At 39.8% G+C, this 17,609-nt stretch overlaps 2 protein-coding genes across 5 annotated transcripts in view; both read left to right on the top strand.

The window, feature by feature from the left end:
* The window catches only part of ipo8 (importin 8), a 54,755-nt gene that overhangs the window by 18,426 nt on the left and 18,720 nt on the right, over positions 1 to 17,609 (top strand). For all 4 annotated transcript variants that reach the window (XM_047389730.1, XM_047389729.1, XM_047389728.1 and 1 more), the window contains 5 exons: positions 212 to 328; positions 435 to 524; positions 638 to 803; positions 895 to 1,055; positions 8,488 to 8,613. In XM_047389730.1, the coding sequence (XP_047245686.1) occupies positions 212 to 328; positions 435 to 524; positions 638 to 803; positions 895 to 1,055; positions 8,488 to 8,613 (660 nt within the window). The remainder of the gene's footprint in view (positions 1 to 211; positions 329 to 434; positions 525 to 637; positions 804 to 894; positions 1,056 to 8,487; positions 8,614 to 17,609) is intronic.
* LOC124882978 lies at positions 10,464 to 17,113 on the top strand. The gene is made up of 2 exons (XM_047389733.1): positions 10,464 to 11,191; positions 11,369 to 17,113. Exon 2 carries the CDS (start codon positions 13,117 to 13,119, stop codon positions 14,161 to 14,163), a length of 1,047 nt encoding a protein of 348 aa, XP_047245689.1. The 5' UTR covers positions 10,464 to 11,191; positions 11,369 to 13,116; the 3' UTR covers positions 14,164 to 17,113.

The following is a 17,609-nucleotide window of genomic DNA, read 5'->3' as shown; positions in this document are numbered from 1 at the left end:
TTTTATGAACATTAGTTTTTTATTTTTTGGATAAGAGAAAATCCACAATAAACTTGAACTTGTGCATCCAATTGTTTTATTTAAAGTCATTTCACCTTGGAAAAAGAACAATAGAACTGCTTTAAGAAAAGTCCAACGTTAATGTGCATCTATGTCCATTAGGGGAATGTTTCCTAAACACAGCCTGAAGTTCATGGTTTCTGCTTGTCAGGTTCTTCCTCAGATGATGGAGTTCTGCCACAAGATCCTTGTAGACCCCTCTGCTGACCCCTGCAGTAAGGATGGAGCGCTGCACTGCATTGGAGCTCTTGCTGAGCTCTTACTGAAGGTATATGGGAACACAATTCTGTGGCTGAGCTCCTAATTAGAAAATATGACTGAATAAAATGTGATACACATGTTTGAAGTGTGGTTTGGTAAATATTATTTGACAGAAGAGAATATACAGGGAGCAAATGGAGTTGATGCTGCAAAACTATGTTTTTCCACTACTCAACTCTCCAATGGGTTACCTCCGGGCCAGGGTAAGTACAGTCCCACCCACACACTCCTTTTTCAGAAAAGCTGATCTTAGTCTATTTTTAAAGCCCTGTGGGTGCATTGTACAAACCTAAACTTCAATGCTGTGTTCCACCAGTCATGCTGGGTGCTGCACTGCTTCAGCCCTCTGCGTTTCCATGACGAGCTGGTACTCAGGAACGCAGTGGAGCTGGTCAGACAAGACCTGATAGATGACAAAGAGATGCCTGTTAAGGTGGAAGCAGCCATTGCTTTGCAGACACTTGTCAGCAATCAGGAACAAGGTGCATTGACCAAAACTGTTTGATTGTTTTTAGCTTTATGATTAGAGGAGGAAGCACAGTCCTTACACTGCATCTTTTGCTCTGTGTGTAGCCAAGCTGTACATCAGGCCATATATCCGTCAGGTGATGCAGGAGCTGCTACATGTGGTCAGAGAGACGGAGAATGATGACCTGACCAACGTCATTCAGAAGATGATTTGTGAATACAACCAGGAAATGGCTGCTATAGCAGTGGACATGACACAAAACTTGGTAGGAAAGTGCTCTGTCTGTGTCTAGACTTACCAAACTGTTACTGAGTTACAAGTAGTATTTGAAGTGTCTCAAACCTCTCAGTTTGTGAAATACAAAAACACAAATCAGAGGCCAGTTTGTGCTTGATTGACTCTGTAAATCAAACACTGAAATTAGATGTATTTTCCTGATTTGTTAATGGCAGGAAAACGAAGAACTCCCACCATTTTTGATCTATAATTGCATCAACTAACAGCATGTTATTTAATGCACTTTTTGGAGTTCAGTTAAAATATTTTAAAGAATCAGATAAATAATAATAAATGGGGTAATCTTGTTTTTCCTTTATCTTCTTTTTTTTTAATTTATGTTTTTATTTAAAATTTCCAAACAGATAAAGAAAAAGGAAAGTACATGGTGCTCCCATATTCCCAAATGTTTTAGAAGAAAAAAGGACAATAACTTCAGTTCACTACAGACTATAGTTTGTAATTTATGTTAAATAACAATGGGAGAAAAGAACAAAATAAACACCCACAAAAAAGGCAGAAAAGAACTCATCTTTCAAACTATAACAATAAAGTAATTCTGTAGTGATGTAGCTGATAATATGGTGGATAACCATTGTCTTATCATCTGTTACAGGTTCATAAGTCATTTAGTGTACTTAATCATACCTGTTATCAACACCAACTACGACTGTCTTAGAACTTTGGGGTAGAGGAGGATCATAAGTCACACCACCCCTCCCCTCTCAGTTTTTTCACATATTGTAACCAGCCCTCCCAGATGAATTTCAATTTGTCCAATTCCATTCTAAGTACTGTTGAAGAAAAATTGTATTTACTAACGAAAGAGAATGATGATCACATTTAATCAGTTTTATTAATTTAACCTTATAAGAGAGACAGGTTTCCAGCATCAGACGCGTTACTGAGCTGAGCGAAACCAAACCCGTTCTGACCAGACAAAGGGGAAACAGTCATCCTCTGTGTGAGCAAAAAACCTTTCCAACGGAAATTAAAACACATTCGTATATTAACAATCATGCAGGAAAATACTCACATGACCCCTCCGCCAAGGCGGTCACCGACATGGTAAAGGAATGACCAGAAATAAAAGAAACACAACAAAAAATGCAATATAAAACATGATTCCCAAATCATCAACACTGTGTGTTCATTACTCCTATAGCATCATCAGAATCAAGACACAAAAAATGATGAATGTAAAATGTTCGTTAACAGTAAGGAAATAATCGTTTGAAAAAATGGAGACTAAACAGTGGTAAAATCATCAAAATCACAGTAAAGGAATTAAGGAGAGTAAGCATCGTGACGCATGCCTGACAGTCTCTCTGCTGCAGACGTCGCCAGTCTATCATCCGGAGAAAGGTTATGTGCAAAGGCCTGTGTAGAGGCCTTCCCTGTATTTTCCTATCCGTCTCTCACCGTGGTGTGTGCGCAATGAGGCAGATGACCTTATGATTTCTACCTTTCAGGCAAGGCGGTGGGGCCTTAAGTAGATTCTGAAATCTACCTTGTTCTCTCTTTTCTCTTCCTAGAAGCTACACCTGGACTGGCTCTGTGTCTGCCTGTGACACCTTTCTGGAGAGGGGAATCGTCCGAGATTCTGCTGGCAACAACTTAATGCTCACCCTCTACTGATGATCCACATAGCCCTGTCTTTTAGTGTTTAACCCTTTCTCTCTCCTAGACATGGAAATTGACTGAGCTTTTACTGTAACTAATTATATTTGCTCTCTTTCAGACTCTAACCTTGAAAACTGGCTCAGAGTTTATCTGTTCTTTCTAGGTGAAATGACTAAAGGAGCTACATCCATTAACATTTACTTTTCCTTCCCATAAAAAGTACTTCTGGATCAGCGCTTCTGTGTTCTTTTTGTGTCTCTGCTCTGTTCTCTCAAACCCCCAGTCGGTCGTGGCAGATGGCCGCTCATACTGAGCCTGGTTCTGCTGGAGGTTTCTTCCTGTTAAAAGGGAGTTTTTCCTTTCCGCTGTCGCTACATGCATGCTCAGTATGAGGGATTGCTGCATAGTCAACGCCAGTGACTGTCCACTGTCTCTACATGCTCCTCCGGGAGGAGGGAATGCTGCAAGTCACTGACTGGATGCAATCTGCTGGGTTTCCTTAGATAGAAAAACGTTTTATCCAATTTGAATAAAAAGCTAACTCCGACTGCACTGTTCAATTGTTAGGATTAATAGGAATGTATGTACCTGACTGTTGTGAAGTGCCTTGAGACAACATGTGGTGTGAATTGGCGCTATATAAATAAAACTGAATTGAATTGAATTGAAATAACGTTGCACTGCCCAAGGGATTGTTGTGCCCTTGTAAGAACAGTGTTCATCAACCACCTCTTCAAACACCCGCCGGTGATCAGCTTACATATCTTTGTCTTGTGGTGTTCCGCTGTCCTCACACCGTTTAGGCAGTAGATGATTCAGTTGAAGGATGCCTTGTGTCCTGGCTCCCAGGACACAAGGCATCCTTCAATCTGGAGGAGCTGGAGCTTTCTTGCAGTGTGATGCAGGTATCCAGGTAACACGCTTTGCTACCTTGACAGCGGTGTGGGTGACCAGTAAGATCTGACATGGGTCGCTCCAGCGTCTGGACTTCCAGTTTTGTAACCCCGTGCTACTTTATTCTGAAATTCCCCTCTTCTGACGCAGGGTCCAACCCATGCATCAATCCAGCAAAACTTTCAAACAAATGTTCTAATAACCAGGATTACATTACATAGAACCAAAAAACATTCTGACAAACCATGTGCCACTATGAATTTACTGAAAGCGACATAAAAAAATCCAGTTGTTTTTAACTCCAATTCAGTTCCATTAACAAGAAAACTCAAACTTCAGTTGTACAGTTCATCAATGTCTCACTTAGAATTAATTCATATCATCCTGATTTGTCTTGAATAAAGATGAGTATTAGATTAATGGAAATCTAATGTAATTTTGATGCATAAACCCTACAAAGTGAATCTAATCATTAATTCCTACCAAGTATGAAGACATGACTCGTTTATGAGTCATGACTTCATAAACGAGTTATGCTGAATGTTTTTTAACAATCTCTTTTCAAAATATTTTTTCTCAGCAATATCTCTAAAGGCTGTAATTAATCAATTTTGTTATGAGAATCGTCAGATCCTGTTTAGATGATTGCACATAGTCCAAAAAGATCTCAAAACAATTTAGAAGCACAGCAACAGTTTTTCTTACATGAATCCAAATTTACTGATGCTGAAACCCTTTGCCAATTGTTTGTACTGTAACTCTGTAATAATAACAGCAATTACAATCCTGAGAGTTATTGTTAAATTCTCTTTTTGTTTGGCTCAATTTGATCGCAGCTGTATTCAAGAATTTCTCTGCTCAGGTTAAATGCAGAGAAGTATTTTAAGCTGACGTTAACATTTTAACCCTAACCCAAACTAGATTTTGTCCCACATAGCATTTCACAAGGAGGAAAGACATAATTTTTTTTAAATTCTGCCTTTTTAATTTTGAGAGTTGGGGAGAAAATCATTACTAGAACCCCTCTTTCCAATATTTTATTTCTTAGTAATCTAAAATTACCTTGTGTAATTTCAGATTACTAAGAATCAAGGGGAAGGGGGAGAGACAGCTAATATAACCTCAATCCAGCAGCTGCTGTGAAAACAGTGAATTTGCACCTTCCATAAGCGTAACTAAGTGCTTGTGGACAAAAACTGCACCCCACTGTAAGTACTGTGTCAGAGACTGTATGAAGACCACCTGCAGTAAAACTAAGCCCAATTTCACGTGGTCGCTACCCATTAGATTTACGGGATACAAACTCTGACAACAAAAAGCAATGGCCGAAGGAGAGCCCATCAGGTGTTGCGCATGTGTTGGGTTTTGAAAATGCTCCTTCATGAGATCTGTCCTTAAAATGACATAGACACATGGTTACTGCTGAGTTTTGGAGGTATTGTAACTTGCTCTGCTTTTTAATAACTAGAATAATTGATTCTGAATATTCCACGACAAGAGAGAGAACTTGCTTCTCTAAAAGAAATAACTGGAAAGTATTAAATGAGATAAGTTATTACCCTTTTAAAGATAATTTTCTAACCCTAAAATAATATTTTAACCCGCTATGTCTGCCAACGTCAAGCAAGCATGTCACATGAGCAGCGGTTAATAAGCGTTCTTCATCGCAAAATGTGGAATCTGGGTATTCTGTTATGCTGATTCAAGACCTCACTGTCTCTGGGAAAAAATCTGGTTCTTTCCGAATTCCAGAATTCTGAGCCTCCAAGAACCTCGACGCTGAAGTCCTCGTTCCCTGTAACAGTAAATCGAGACGAGGAAAACTCTTCCAAGGCTGGCCTAGCCCTTCTCCGTCGATGTCCTTAGAGGAATTTAGTCAAGGAATCCTGCCAAGCAATGTGAAATTGTTGAAGAAAAATTGTATTTACTAGCAAAACAGAACGATGATCACCATTTAGTCAGCTTATTAATTTAGCCTTATAAGGGAGACAGGTTTCCAGCATCAGACGTGTTACTGAGTTGAGCCGAACCCGTTCTGACCAGACAAAGGGAAACACCTGCTTATATCAGAATTGTAATTCCCTTCAGGAAGAGCAGAGGTGAGAAATTGAATTAATTCTCTACTATGTTCCTCAACTCCTCTGTGATGATAAACATTACCCCTTTAGCTTTGAAATGCAGTGGGGATGCCCAGCAGGAAGGAAGGTGGAAGCCATTGTCAGGCCAGACAGATCGTCACCTCAGAAGGACAAAAGCATTTCAGATTTTGCTATCACAGTACAATGGTCAGTTTTCCCATATTCTAAATACTAAGCATTATTTTAAACCAGTCATCCCCTTTAGGCACTCTTCCACTTCACCACCTCCTAGTAATTGACTTTTTGCTGCCCACCAGCATGATCCACAACAATTTGTAATCCTCAGATCTTCTTAGGTTAAGCATATTTGTCTTTCCTAAATACATAGTTTCAACAGTAAGCGGGATATTTGTTTTCAGAACATTGTCAAGGCCCAATTTAATCTCATCCCAGTATTGATTTAATAATGAACTACCCCAAAAAATATGATAGCGATCCACCCTTTCAGCTCCGCATAGTCTCCAGCACTTTGTATCTGCAAGTTTTCTTTGACCGGGTGTACGAAGAATCTTTGTATATTCTTCCACCCATGCTCTCTCCAAAACGTAGAATTAGTAGTTTTTCATTATAATTAATTTATTCAGATGTTCAGTTATTCTTCTGCCACCTTTAGTGATAATGGCACGTGTAATAAATGTAGCATTTTTGTAATTTTGAATGTGAGTTAGTCTGAATTGGAGGCCCCGCTCCGCACTGTTAAAAAAATCGGCAGATAGCCGAGACCCCTTAGCCAGCGCGGATCCACTGAGGGCAGCTCCCTGTAGCATTCCTTCAGCAGAGCCCGGTACGTAGAAGGCATAGTCCTAGATCCCAGCCCACGGATCACCACCAACCCGTCTGTGTTTCTAACAGATTTTCCCACTCATCGACACACCCACTGACTCTGGTAATTAGCAACTCCATAGTCAGAAACGTGGCACTTGAGACACCAGCAACCTTAGTCAAATGTCTAGGTGATGTCCTGAAAACGATGTGGGCTACATTGATAATTGGCGAACATTTTGGGGAAGACCTGGTATGATCCTGAGAGATGGCATCCATCCCACTTTGGATAGAGCAGCTCTTCTTTCTAGGAATTTGGCCAAATTTATTAGTTCTCCCAAACTCTGATAACCTAGGGTTCGGACTAGAAAACAGGGTCGTAGTTTAACAGTCCTCTCTGCAGCTTCTGTACTGCTACCCACTTATTACCCTATTAAGACAATGTCTCGCCCATGGCCAAATTAAAATAGATTTAAAAAAATCTAAAAATAAATAGTACTCAGACACAAAAGAAAAATAAAACAATTAAATGTGGCTAATGAACATAAGAAGTTGCATGCTCGGTTTCAGAGCTCATCATAGCACTGAAACGGCTCTGCTGAAAGTCAATGATATTCTTATGGCCTCAGATAATGTGTCTTGTGTCTGTACTTGTCCTGTTAGATCTCAGTGCTGCATTTGATACAGTCGATCACAATATTCTCTTAGAAAGGCTAGAACATGCTGTAGGGATCAGGCACTATATATATAATACAGACCAAACGTTTGGACACACCTTTTCATTCAAAAGGTTTTCTTTATTTTCATGACTATGAATATTGTAGTGTGAAGCTTCTCCTTCAGGTATTGTTTTCTGTTGTCAGAGTTTGAATCCCATAAATCTAATGGGTAGAGACCTCATTAAAACAGGCTTAGTTCTAATGCAAATGGTCTTCATACAGTCTCTGACACAGTACTTACAGTGGGGTGCAGTTTTTGTCCGCAAGTGCTAACTGATGCTTATGGAAGGTACAAATTCATTGTTTTTCAGAGCAGCTGCTGGGAAGAAGTTAAATTAGTTTTTTTTCCTTCCCTCTTCTGATTCATGCAGCTGATTTACACTGTACCTTATATCAGGTCCTGACAAAAACTATGAAAGGCTTGGTTCTGCAGGTCCTTTTTTCTCCCTTTGGGAAAGGAAAGGAAACTTAATCAGTTCTGTGCTGTCCTTCAAGACTGTTGGAAAACCATTTCAGGTGACTACCTCTTGAAGCTCATCAACAGAATGCCAAGATTGTGCGCAGCAGTAATCAAAGCAAAAGGTGGCTACTTTGAAGAACCTAGAATATAAGACATATTTTCAGTTGTTTCACACTTTTTTGTTCAGTATATAATTCCACATGTGTTAATTCATAGTTTAGATGCCTTCAGTGTAAAGCTACAATATTCATAGTTATGAAAATAAAGAAAACTCTTTGAATGACAAGGTGTGTCCAAACGTTTGGTCTGTACTGTATATATATATATATATATATATATATCAACCAATTTGAATAATAAACTGAATCCGACTGCATTGTTTATTAATCAGTTTATTATTCAAATTGGTTGATATATAAACTGAATCCGACTGCATTGTTTGATAGTTAGGATTAACTGGAATGTACTCGACTTAAAATCTGTATGTTTAGATTGCTTTGGCTTTATAAAGTCCCTCGAGACATGTGTTGTAAATTGGCGCTATATAAATAAAACTAAATTTAATTAAATTATTATTCCCCAGTCTTCCTTGAAATTACAATATTGGCTTCCTTCTCGCATTTTTCTCATATATAATCTATGGTGTCTGCTTTATTCCTTTATTTTCTAGTGGTTTCAGAGCTACGTCGTCTCTCAAGAAACCTGCAGCAGATTTGTTTTGTTTTTGTTTATAAAATTAATATTACATAGAGACCCAAGCAGGTGCATATGAGTTACATTTTGTCTGAAAGATTGCAAACATGACTTTGTGTTTGGTGCCACCAGGCGGAGATCTTCACCAGGGTCCTGCAGAGTGAAGAGTATGAAGAGAACGAGGACAAGACTGTCATGGCTCTGAGCATCCTTAATACCATAGACACCATTCTTACTGTCATGGAGGACCACAAAGAGGTGTCTTACATACACTCATACATCCACCAACCCCTGGCAAAAAATAAGGAAACATAAACTGTTGTAGGATATTTATCTGTGACACTAAACCTTATTGTATTCACAAAACATACTTTCTACAGCATAACTTTGGTTTCCATCTTAAGATTTACTGTTGAACTCATGACTGCCATCCTGACAGTCCTTCACCTCACATCAAGCCTTACCTTATCAGCTATGTTTGTTTCAGTTGAGCCAAAAACTGATGCTCTTTAAATACAATCTGACCTTTAGCTAATGTCATCAGATATGGATCATGATCTAATGAAGATCCTTTATACAAGCAGCAGAAATTAGCTTGTCCTTGGTTCAGCCTTAAAGGCAGAGTGAGGAGCTCCGTCATCTGCAAGGAGCTTTATGTAGTTGCTCTTTCACATCAAAACGAGCCAGCAGAGGTTGTTTGAGCATCTGCTCCAGTTTGCCTGGGTGCTGATCTTATTTGGAGAAGATACAGGTGGCAGACCCAGAACTCACTTGATGGACCATTAGGGATGGGTACCTTTCACATTTGAACTGATACAATACCCGGTACCTGGGAATTGATACCGGTATTTAACGGTACCAGTTTTTATTTGGTAATAAATGTTAAATCATTTAATAATAACATTTCAAAATTTTTAAATTTAACATGTTTATTTCTCAGTATATAAACTTCAATGAATACATTGAAACAACATTCAGCTGTTTGCATTGTAACATCTCAGTTGTTTCAAAACTTTTTTCTCCCATGTTGCTGGCTGCAGATGGAGCCCGGCAAGTGTCAGCAGGTAAAAAAAGAGTAATCACTGAGTAATCTGCGCACATGGATTGCAAAACGGAGCGCACTGTTTATCAAACCGTGCTCACAAATTTCCACCGGCTTTTTTTATTTTATTTTATTTTTTTTACTCACTCGCTGACACTTGCCAGGCTCCGTACTAACAGATGCAAGCTTTCTAATGGTGCCGAATGCAGGAGTTGACTGAGGCTGACGAAAATTGTGCACTCTTCCCCTTGTGCTTAACCAGGTGCTTCCTCAGATTAGAAATATTGCAGCGAGTGTAATCTGCATCGCAATTTGAAAAGTGAAGCCATGATGCGTTTAGGAACTGAAACATGGTAACGTTTGATTTTACGTGAATTAGTACTCTGTAGTACTGACGGAATTCGGTCAGTTCCTATAAAAAATTCCTAATTCGGGACCCATTCCTATGGACTTTACAGAGAATTGTCTAGGACTCACTCCAGAACCTGGTAATTCTAAAACTATAAAACCAAACCACCAATGAGGGCAAAGATGAAGGATCCAAAGGTACAGGGAAGGTGTAGCAAGTTTAATTTACCTATCTACTTGCAGAAGACCAGAGCTTTGTGGTTAGTAGATTGTCCCAACACTTCTCTGAGTCAACACAAGAACACTGGAACACAGTAAAACATGTGTACAGATACCTCAAAGGTACATCAGGACAAAAACTAAGCTTCAAAACAAATGAGACAGACAGACTAGGATTGAAGGCATACAGTAATGCAGACTGGGGATCAGACACATCAGACAGACGCAGTAAAACAGGATATGGCATCAGTCTAAGGGAAAACAGTCCATTGATCTCATGGAAAACAACCCTGCGATGGATGCGAAGCAAATTTCACTGGAGTGGAAAAATCTGAACTTTTCTGTCAATTCGCGTCGCAAATCAGTCAGTGCAGTCCCTGCAAAGAAGGGAAAACAATACCTACAATCCAAACACGCAAATCCATACACGCAAACATCACATATCTGAAAAAGACAGAAACATTCATGTACATGTAGGATGAAGGAAGGTTTACGATGGGAGGTTTGTGGGTGGCTTTGAAATAAGTTGGTGTCCTGGAGGCTGATTCGTCCCCCAACGCAGGTCCTCAAACTCGGTCCTGGATAGATGGAAGTACAACTGAAAGCGATTGTCATCCAGACGCTGCTCCTTGAGTAGTTGGTGGTACTCTCCAAACTGATTCCATCTTGAGAGAATCTGGTGAAGCCAGAGATGTCGATGACGGCGGCGTTGTTCAGCTTTCCATACGTAAATAAACCGCCATCACTCGCTCCATAAAGTCCAAGTCCGCCATGTTGAATTAAAACCGGCAAGCAGCAGTTAGAAGCTACTCCTATTTGATGACGCGGTGGAGCGTTGTCGGCCGTTAGTCATGCGAAGTGCTGGCGAAATGTCAGGCGAGCGACAGCACACGTATGAGGCGAAAAATTCGCTGAAATCGTGGTCGGTCTGAACACACCATTAGAGGTCTTTCTTGGCCTACCTGTATGCATGCTGAGTTTTAGAACGCACCAAACTACAAATCTTTCAACAAGATTGTCAAGTTAATCCAACAAATCTGACAGTTTTAAATGGTTTACTATCTCCATGCAACTGGAGTGCATTCTACAACAAATCAAGCGCACCCATCCCTGTCATTGCTCTATCTCAGCAGGCAAATCTATAGGTTAATCCTGTTCACCTGTGCTCAGATTGAATTCTATTCAGAGAAAGAACTTCAGCTGAAAGCTTCTCCAAAGACACCACTGGTAGGGACTGGACAATATTATTTGAAGTACATAATACATAGTTTGTTTACCTTTTTCATTCACTGTTAAGTTAAAAGTAAATTATTAAAAGCATTAATTAAGAAACTAGTTAAATATGAAAAGTCAAAGTAAACATTGTTGTTTCTGATGTTTAATGTTTATCTCATCTATTTGTAGGTTATCAACCTACTTATGTCCTAGGAATGTTGCACTGCTGTTAAGATCCATCTAAAAAGAAAGGATGAATAAACAAATGTGACTGAGCTGAGTTGTTCCTTCGTCTCTTTGGAGGAAGCAAGCCTTTTCAAGTTTGGGAAAATGCTGAAGTGACTTCAGATGGAGAAAAAAACTTGACAGTTGATAACCATGGTTCCACTGAAGACCTGATAAAAGAGAGTTCTGGTGAGCAGAAGAGGACAATCAAGGAGGACATCAAGCATCAGCATTAAGGTTTACAATGGCTGAAGAAATGTTTGGAAAGTCACTAAAACAATTAAAGTTGGAGCGAACCATGGCTAAATCTTCCTTCACCAAGCAAGCCAACTTCTTGAGCAGAAGAGCTCCCAATATGACAGAGATGGAACTGCGGGAGGAATTCAAAAAGCTCACCTCTGAGTGATTCAAATGATGATTACAAAGCTGGGCTATTAGGAGAAATGGAAGACAAAGTTGGGGAACATGGTGAAGTGGAACTTGATAAACAGCAACGAGCCGATTTGGAAAAAACTATTAATGACTGTGAATTGAAATTAGAGGAAGTCAAACAAATAGTTCAGTCCAATTTGTGGAGGAAATATGGTCAAGATGAACTCTGTACTGCAATTCAGCAGGCAGAAAAGGCTTGTGATGATGCTGCTGATATACAGGTTTTAGCTGTGAACAAAAGGGCATATGAAATGCAGCTGTCCTTTGTGGAGGAAGTGATTCACGAAGCAATTTAAAAGCCTTGCTACCTGGGAAATATGGGTTCCAGCAGAAGAAAGAAACAGTTTAGATGGTAAAGTAAGGCAGCTTAAAGTGATGAGAAATAAACTTCAAACAAGAAAATCACAGTTCACTGTAGCACAAACAATCGCAAAGGAAAAGAGTAAATCTGCAGCAGCTCAATCAGACTTCACATCTTGACCTATACAGGCACAAGCCACATCCATTGTGAAGATCTGTCCCATTAGCCTTCCAAAATGTTATGGATATAAAAGGAATTTTCATAGATGGAAGAAAGACTGGGAGAATCTACAGAAGCAGGGGATCCAACTGGCTCAGTTGAGGTGAAAAAGTTTCAATTGTTGGATAGTGTGGATGAAAGGATATGTCGTTAATTGCACTTGTTTACTGCTACAGATATGTTCAGAGTGATGGAAAATAGATATGGAAACAAGTCAAGTATTGCTTTGGAGATTATTGAAGAGCTTGAGAAAATCCCACCTCTGAAAACAAATCAGCCAAGGAAAGTGATAGACCTTATACAAGCAATTGAAAAGGCTCTAGCTGATTTGACAGAGTTGGGTAATACTGGAGCCATGAAAAATCCTCTGGTTACTAAATCTTTGGAAAGCAAACTACCTGATGTTATAAAAAGAGATTGGCTAGTTTTTATGGTTAATCCTATTAATGGGGTGACAGCAGACAATCATTTTGACAGCTTCCTCAAATTCCTGAAGACGCAAGAGGAAGTTCTGGAGAAACTAGAGCAACTGGGAGTTGGTGAGAAAACAGAAGAAGTTTGAGAAACGACATGCTTTTACTCGATCTATAAGAGAGAATCATGGCTGCATTGTGTGTGGAGATGCAAAAGCACATCTTCCAATAAAGAGTTCATTGACTGGTGGAAATGGGAGAGTGTGGAATCAACATTTTTGAAAACAGAGAGACGACTGAATAAAGAACCTGAACGGAAAACCATTTATGCAGCCCAAGTGCACGAAATGGTGCAAAGAAAAGCAGCAATTAAACTGTCAGAGGCAACTTTAAACAGGTGGGAAGGACCTGTGTGGTATGTAAACCATCAGGTGGCACCAAATCCTCACTCTGTAACCACTCCTGTGCGCTTAGTATGGGACAGCAGTCAAAGATTTGAAGGGCAGAGTATCAATGACATTCTGCTGAAAGGTCCTGATGTTTTAAATCTTATACGTGCTGTTTTACTTAGGTTCAGAAGAGGAGTACATGCTGCCTTGGGAGACATTAAAAAAATATACAACTCTGTATGGTTAGAGGACCTAGAGAGACACCTGCACAGATTTCTCTGGAGAGACAGCCCAAGAGAGGAAATCAGTGAGTTTACTATTGCCAGAGTTAATATTGGGGATCGTCCCGCTGGATGTATTGCCCAAATAGCAATGCGGGAAACAGCAAAACCACCAATGTTTGATTGTTGTGTAGAGGAGCAGAGGATTCTGGAAGAAGACTGTTATGTTGATGACATTTTAACATCTGACAATAATCCAGAACTTTTGCAAAACCACATAAAGAAGGTGGAAGAAATCTTGCAAGCTGGAGGATTTTTTTTGAAACCATGGATCTTGTCAGGCCAAAGTGGGAGGCAAAACACTTCTTTAGAAAAGGACATTTCCTCTCCTAATAAAGGAAAAGTCTTTATACTCCCCAACCAGTTGAAGGAGGAGGACAACAAGGCTTTGGGTGTTGGATACCTGGTGGAAGAAGATAAACTCTATGTGATGACATCAATCAACTTCTCAAAAAGAAGGAAAAGAATGAAGGTGGGACAGGACCTAAGAGAGGAGGAAGTTAAGATAAATACTCCAAATCCTCTCACTAGAAGAGAACTTCTGAGCCAAGTAGCCAGCCTCTTTGATCCCATTGGTCTAGCTACACCTATCAAACAGAAGGGGGCAATTTTAGTGAGAAAGGCTTTTCAAGAAGCCAGAAGCGGAGATAAAGCAGTGGACACCTGGGACCAACCACTTTCGGATGGGCTTAGAAATGAGGCTATTGAACTGTTCCAAGAATGAGACAAATTATATTTTACAGGAGCTTGACACCAATTGGTTGGAGTGGAAAACCCATGGAATAACCTTTTCAGATGGAAGCGACAAAAGTTATGGTGCAGTTCTATACTTCAGATGGGAGACTAAGCAAGGGATCCAAGTGAGATTGGTTGAATCCAAAGCAAAGCTCATTCCACTTGATCAAAAAGGAGACTGTTAAGGCAGAAATTTGTGGTGCAGTGTTTGCAGCCTGAGGAGGTATGTTGAAAAGCACAGCAGGATGGACATTGGAAACTGGTTCCATTTTTTGGATAGCCAAACCGTGCTTGGTGTCATTCAGCGTGACAGTTATGGATACCAGTCTTTCTTTGCAAACAGAGTTGGTGAAATACAGAAAGCTGGACCTGTCACAGATTGGTGGTGGATTCCAGGTGATCTTAATATTGCCGACAGTATAACAAGAGGAGCATCTCCTGAGTACCTTCAATAGGATTCACAGTGGCAAAATGGACCAAAATTCCTGTGCCAACCTATTGAACAATGGCCGATAAAGTCTGCCAAAGATATTGCTGTGTCTGCAAAAAAAAGTGTCGCAAAGCTCCAAAGGAAAGCTTTTTCAGCAGTGACGACCAGGGCACAATCCAAGCAAATTAATGAGAAAGAAATTAGGAAGGAGGATGAGACAAAGAATCCATTAAAAGCCAGTGAGTGGAAGGAGAAGGGCAGTCAAAGCAAAGTTTTTCCACTAACTTGTATTGCCAAGCAATTAATCCAAGAGAGAAGATACAGTAATCTTTCTAAACTGGTCAGAGTTATTGCATGGGTGAGAAGAGCTATTGAAAAGTGGAAACTCATATTAAAAAGACAGAGTGCCAGCAAAGGGAAAGTAAAGATCTGCACAAACCAACAGACAGCCATTCATGCTGGACTTAGTGTTAAAGAGTGTGAGGATGCGATGAAAGATGTTTTTCTGGCTGCTCAAGAGAGTACGCTATTCAATGACACCATTTTGAACAGACTAGTTGTGTTTAAAGAACAAGGCTCTGGACTTCAGGTATGTGGGGGACGCATTCAATCTTTTGGTGAAGACAAAAAAGTAGTTCCTATCTTACCATATGATTCATGGATATCCACACTGCTTGCCCTTGAATCTCATGAGATAAATCACAAAGATATTGCTGGAACATTATTGCGGATGAGAACAAAAGCATGGGTTGTAAGAGGCAGAAGATTGGCTAAAAAAGTTGTGGATAACTGTGTGATATGCCGGAAAGCCAAAGCAAAAAGGTGTAAGCAGATAATGGGGGATCTCCCTCCTGAAAGAACACAGCCTGCCAGACCGTTTCAGTACACAGCTATTGATCTGTTTGGGCCCTATGAAGTGAGAGATGAAGCTCGGAAAAGGGTGAAACTGAAACTGTGAGGCATCATCTTCTGCTCTGTGTCATCTCGAGCTATCCACACAAATCTTGTAAGTGATCAATCAAGTGAAGGGTTCTCGGTGGCATACCAAAGATTTACAGCCCTGAGGGGGCATCCAAAAAAGTTGTGGTCAGATGGTGGGAGAAACTTTGTTGGAGCTAAATCTGCTCTTAGTGATTTCTATTTGTTTTTTAACCAACTTAACAAAGAACAAATTCAACAGGAAACTTTGAAACATGGGACTGAATGGTGCTGGAAAATACATCCTGCAGACTCCCCCCACAGAAATGGAGCAGCAGAAGCAGCTGTAAAGATTGTCAAGCCAGCTTTACACAATTTAGGAGGAGATGGAGTTTTCACATGGGGAGAATTTCAGACATTCCTGTATATTGCAGCAAATCTGGCCAATGAAAGACCAATAGATGCAAGAACTCAAAGCTGAGAAGGCTGCATAAACTACATAACTCCTAACTCTCTGTTGCTGGGAAGAGCTGATCCCAGAGGTGATAGCTATGGCTTTGAGTTTGAAGGGTATTCCCTCAAAAGACTAAAGTTCATTCAAACAGAAGTTGACAGATTCTGGAAAAAGTGGGGTCAACTGGCAGGACCAAATTTGTTTGTCCGAAGTAAATGGCATTCAATGAAAAGGAATGTAGCTACTGGGGACATCATTTGGCTTGCAGACCAAAATGCCCTGAGAGGTCAGTACAAACTTGGCAAAGTGATTGGGGTAAACAATGACAAAAAGGGGATTGTGAGAGATGTATATGTAAGAACTTATCCAAGTTACCCTGTGCCCACTGTTAAAGCTGGAGGACAAACAAACAAAAAGGGGAAAAAACTCTCAATGAAGATACCTTCAACAATACTTCATAGAGATGTCAGGTGCATTGTTGTTATTGCCAATGGAAGAACAAGGAACACTGCAGTGATAAGATCTGACGATGAAGATAGAAAGATGTGACCTCCTAAGGTTAAAAAACTCAGGAGCTCAAGTGGGAGGTGTCAAGTTAATACAACAAATCTGACGGTTTTAAATGGTTTACTATCTCCATGCAACTGGAGTGCACTCTACAACAAATCAAGCACACCCTTCCCTGTCATTGCTCTATCTCAGCAGGCAAATCTATAGGGTAATCCTGTTCACCTGTGCTCAGATTGAATTCTATTCAGAGAAAGAACTTCAGCTGAAAGCTTCTCCAAAGACACCACTGGACAATATTATTTGAAGTACGTAATACATATTTAATTCGAAAAACTAAAACTGTACCGAAATTTGCTGATTGTTTGTGGTTGGATACATATTAGTATGCACGCTTTGCAACATAGTTTGTTTACCTTTTTCATTCACTGTTAAGTTAAAAGTAAATTATTAAAAGCATTAATTAAGAAACTAGTTAAATATGAAAAGTCAAAGTAAACATTGTTGTTTCTGATGTTTAATGTTTATCTCATCTGTTTGTAGGTTATCAACCTACTTATGTCCTAGGAATGTTGCACTGCTGTTAAGATCCATCTAAAAAGAAAATATTAATAAACAAATGTGACTGAGCTGAGTTGTTCCTGTGTCTCTGTGGAGGAAGCAAGCCTTTTCAAGTTTGGGAAAATGCTGAAGTGACTTCAGATGGAGAAAAAAAACTTGACAAAGATAATGTTCTAGAATTACCCTGTTCAAGGTGGCAGCCAACATGCTGTTGCTCTGTTACTTTCATTCTGATTTATTATTTTTAAAACTCTAAATTTTTGCTTTTTATGGCTAAGGTTAGGGGTAAGGGTTGTCTCTGGTTTTAGATGCTGTGCAGCTCGAAGGATTTTTGCTAATATTTACCGTTGGGCATAGCAACAAGGTATTTTTTTACAATCAGGAAGAGCTGATTAACATCTCTGAAGCTCAAAAAACACCTCAAGTACAACCCCGAATCCAAGATGAGTTGAAAAGAAAGTGTCGTGGATACAGAGCCGGAGCAAAGAGAAGAGAGAAGGAGGATGTTCAAACCATCTCTTCCATGGGCAATGTGAGATTCTTGGAAAATAAACTGGATGAACTG

Source organism: Girardinichthys multiradiatus, chromosome 17 (assembly GCF_021462225.1).
Source record: "Girardinichthys multiradiatus isolate DD_20200921_A chromosome 17, DD_fGirMul_XY1, whole genome shotgun sequence".
NCBI classification, from domain to species: domain Eukaryota; kingdom Metazoa; phylum Chordata; class Actinopteri; order Cyprinodontiformes; family Goodeidae; genus Girardinichthys; species Girardinichthys multiradiatus.
Note: the sequence above shows the minus strand (reverse complement) of the source record. Positions and strands in the feature narration are given on the sequence as shown.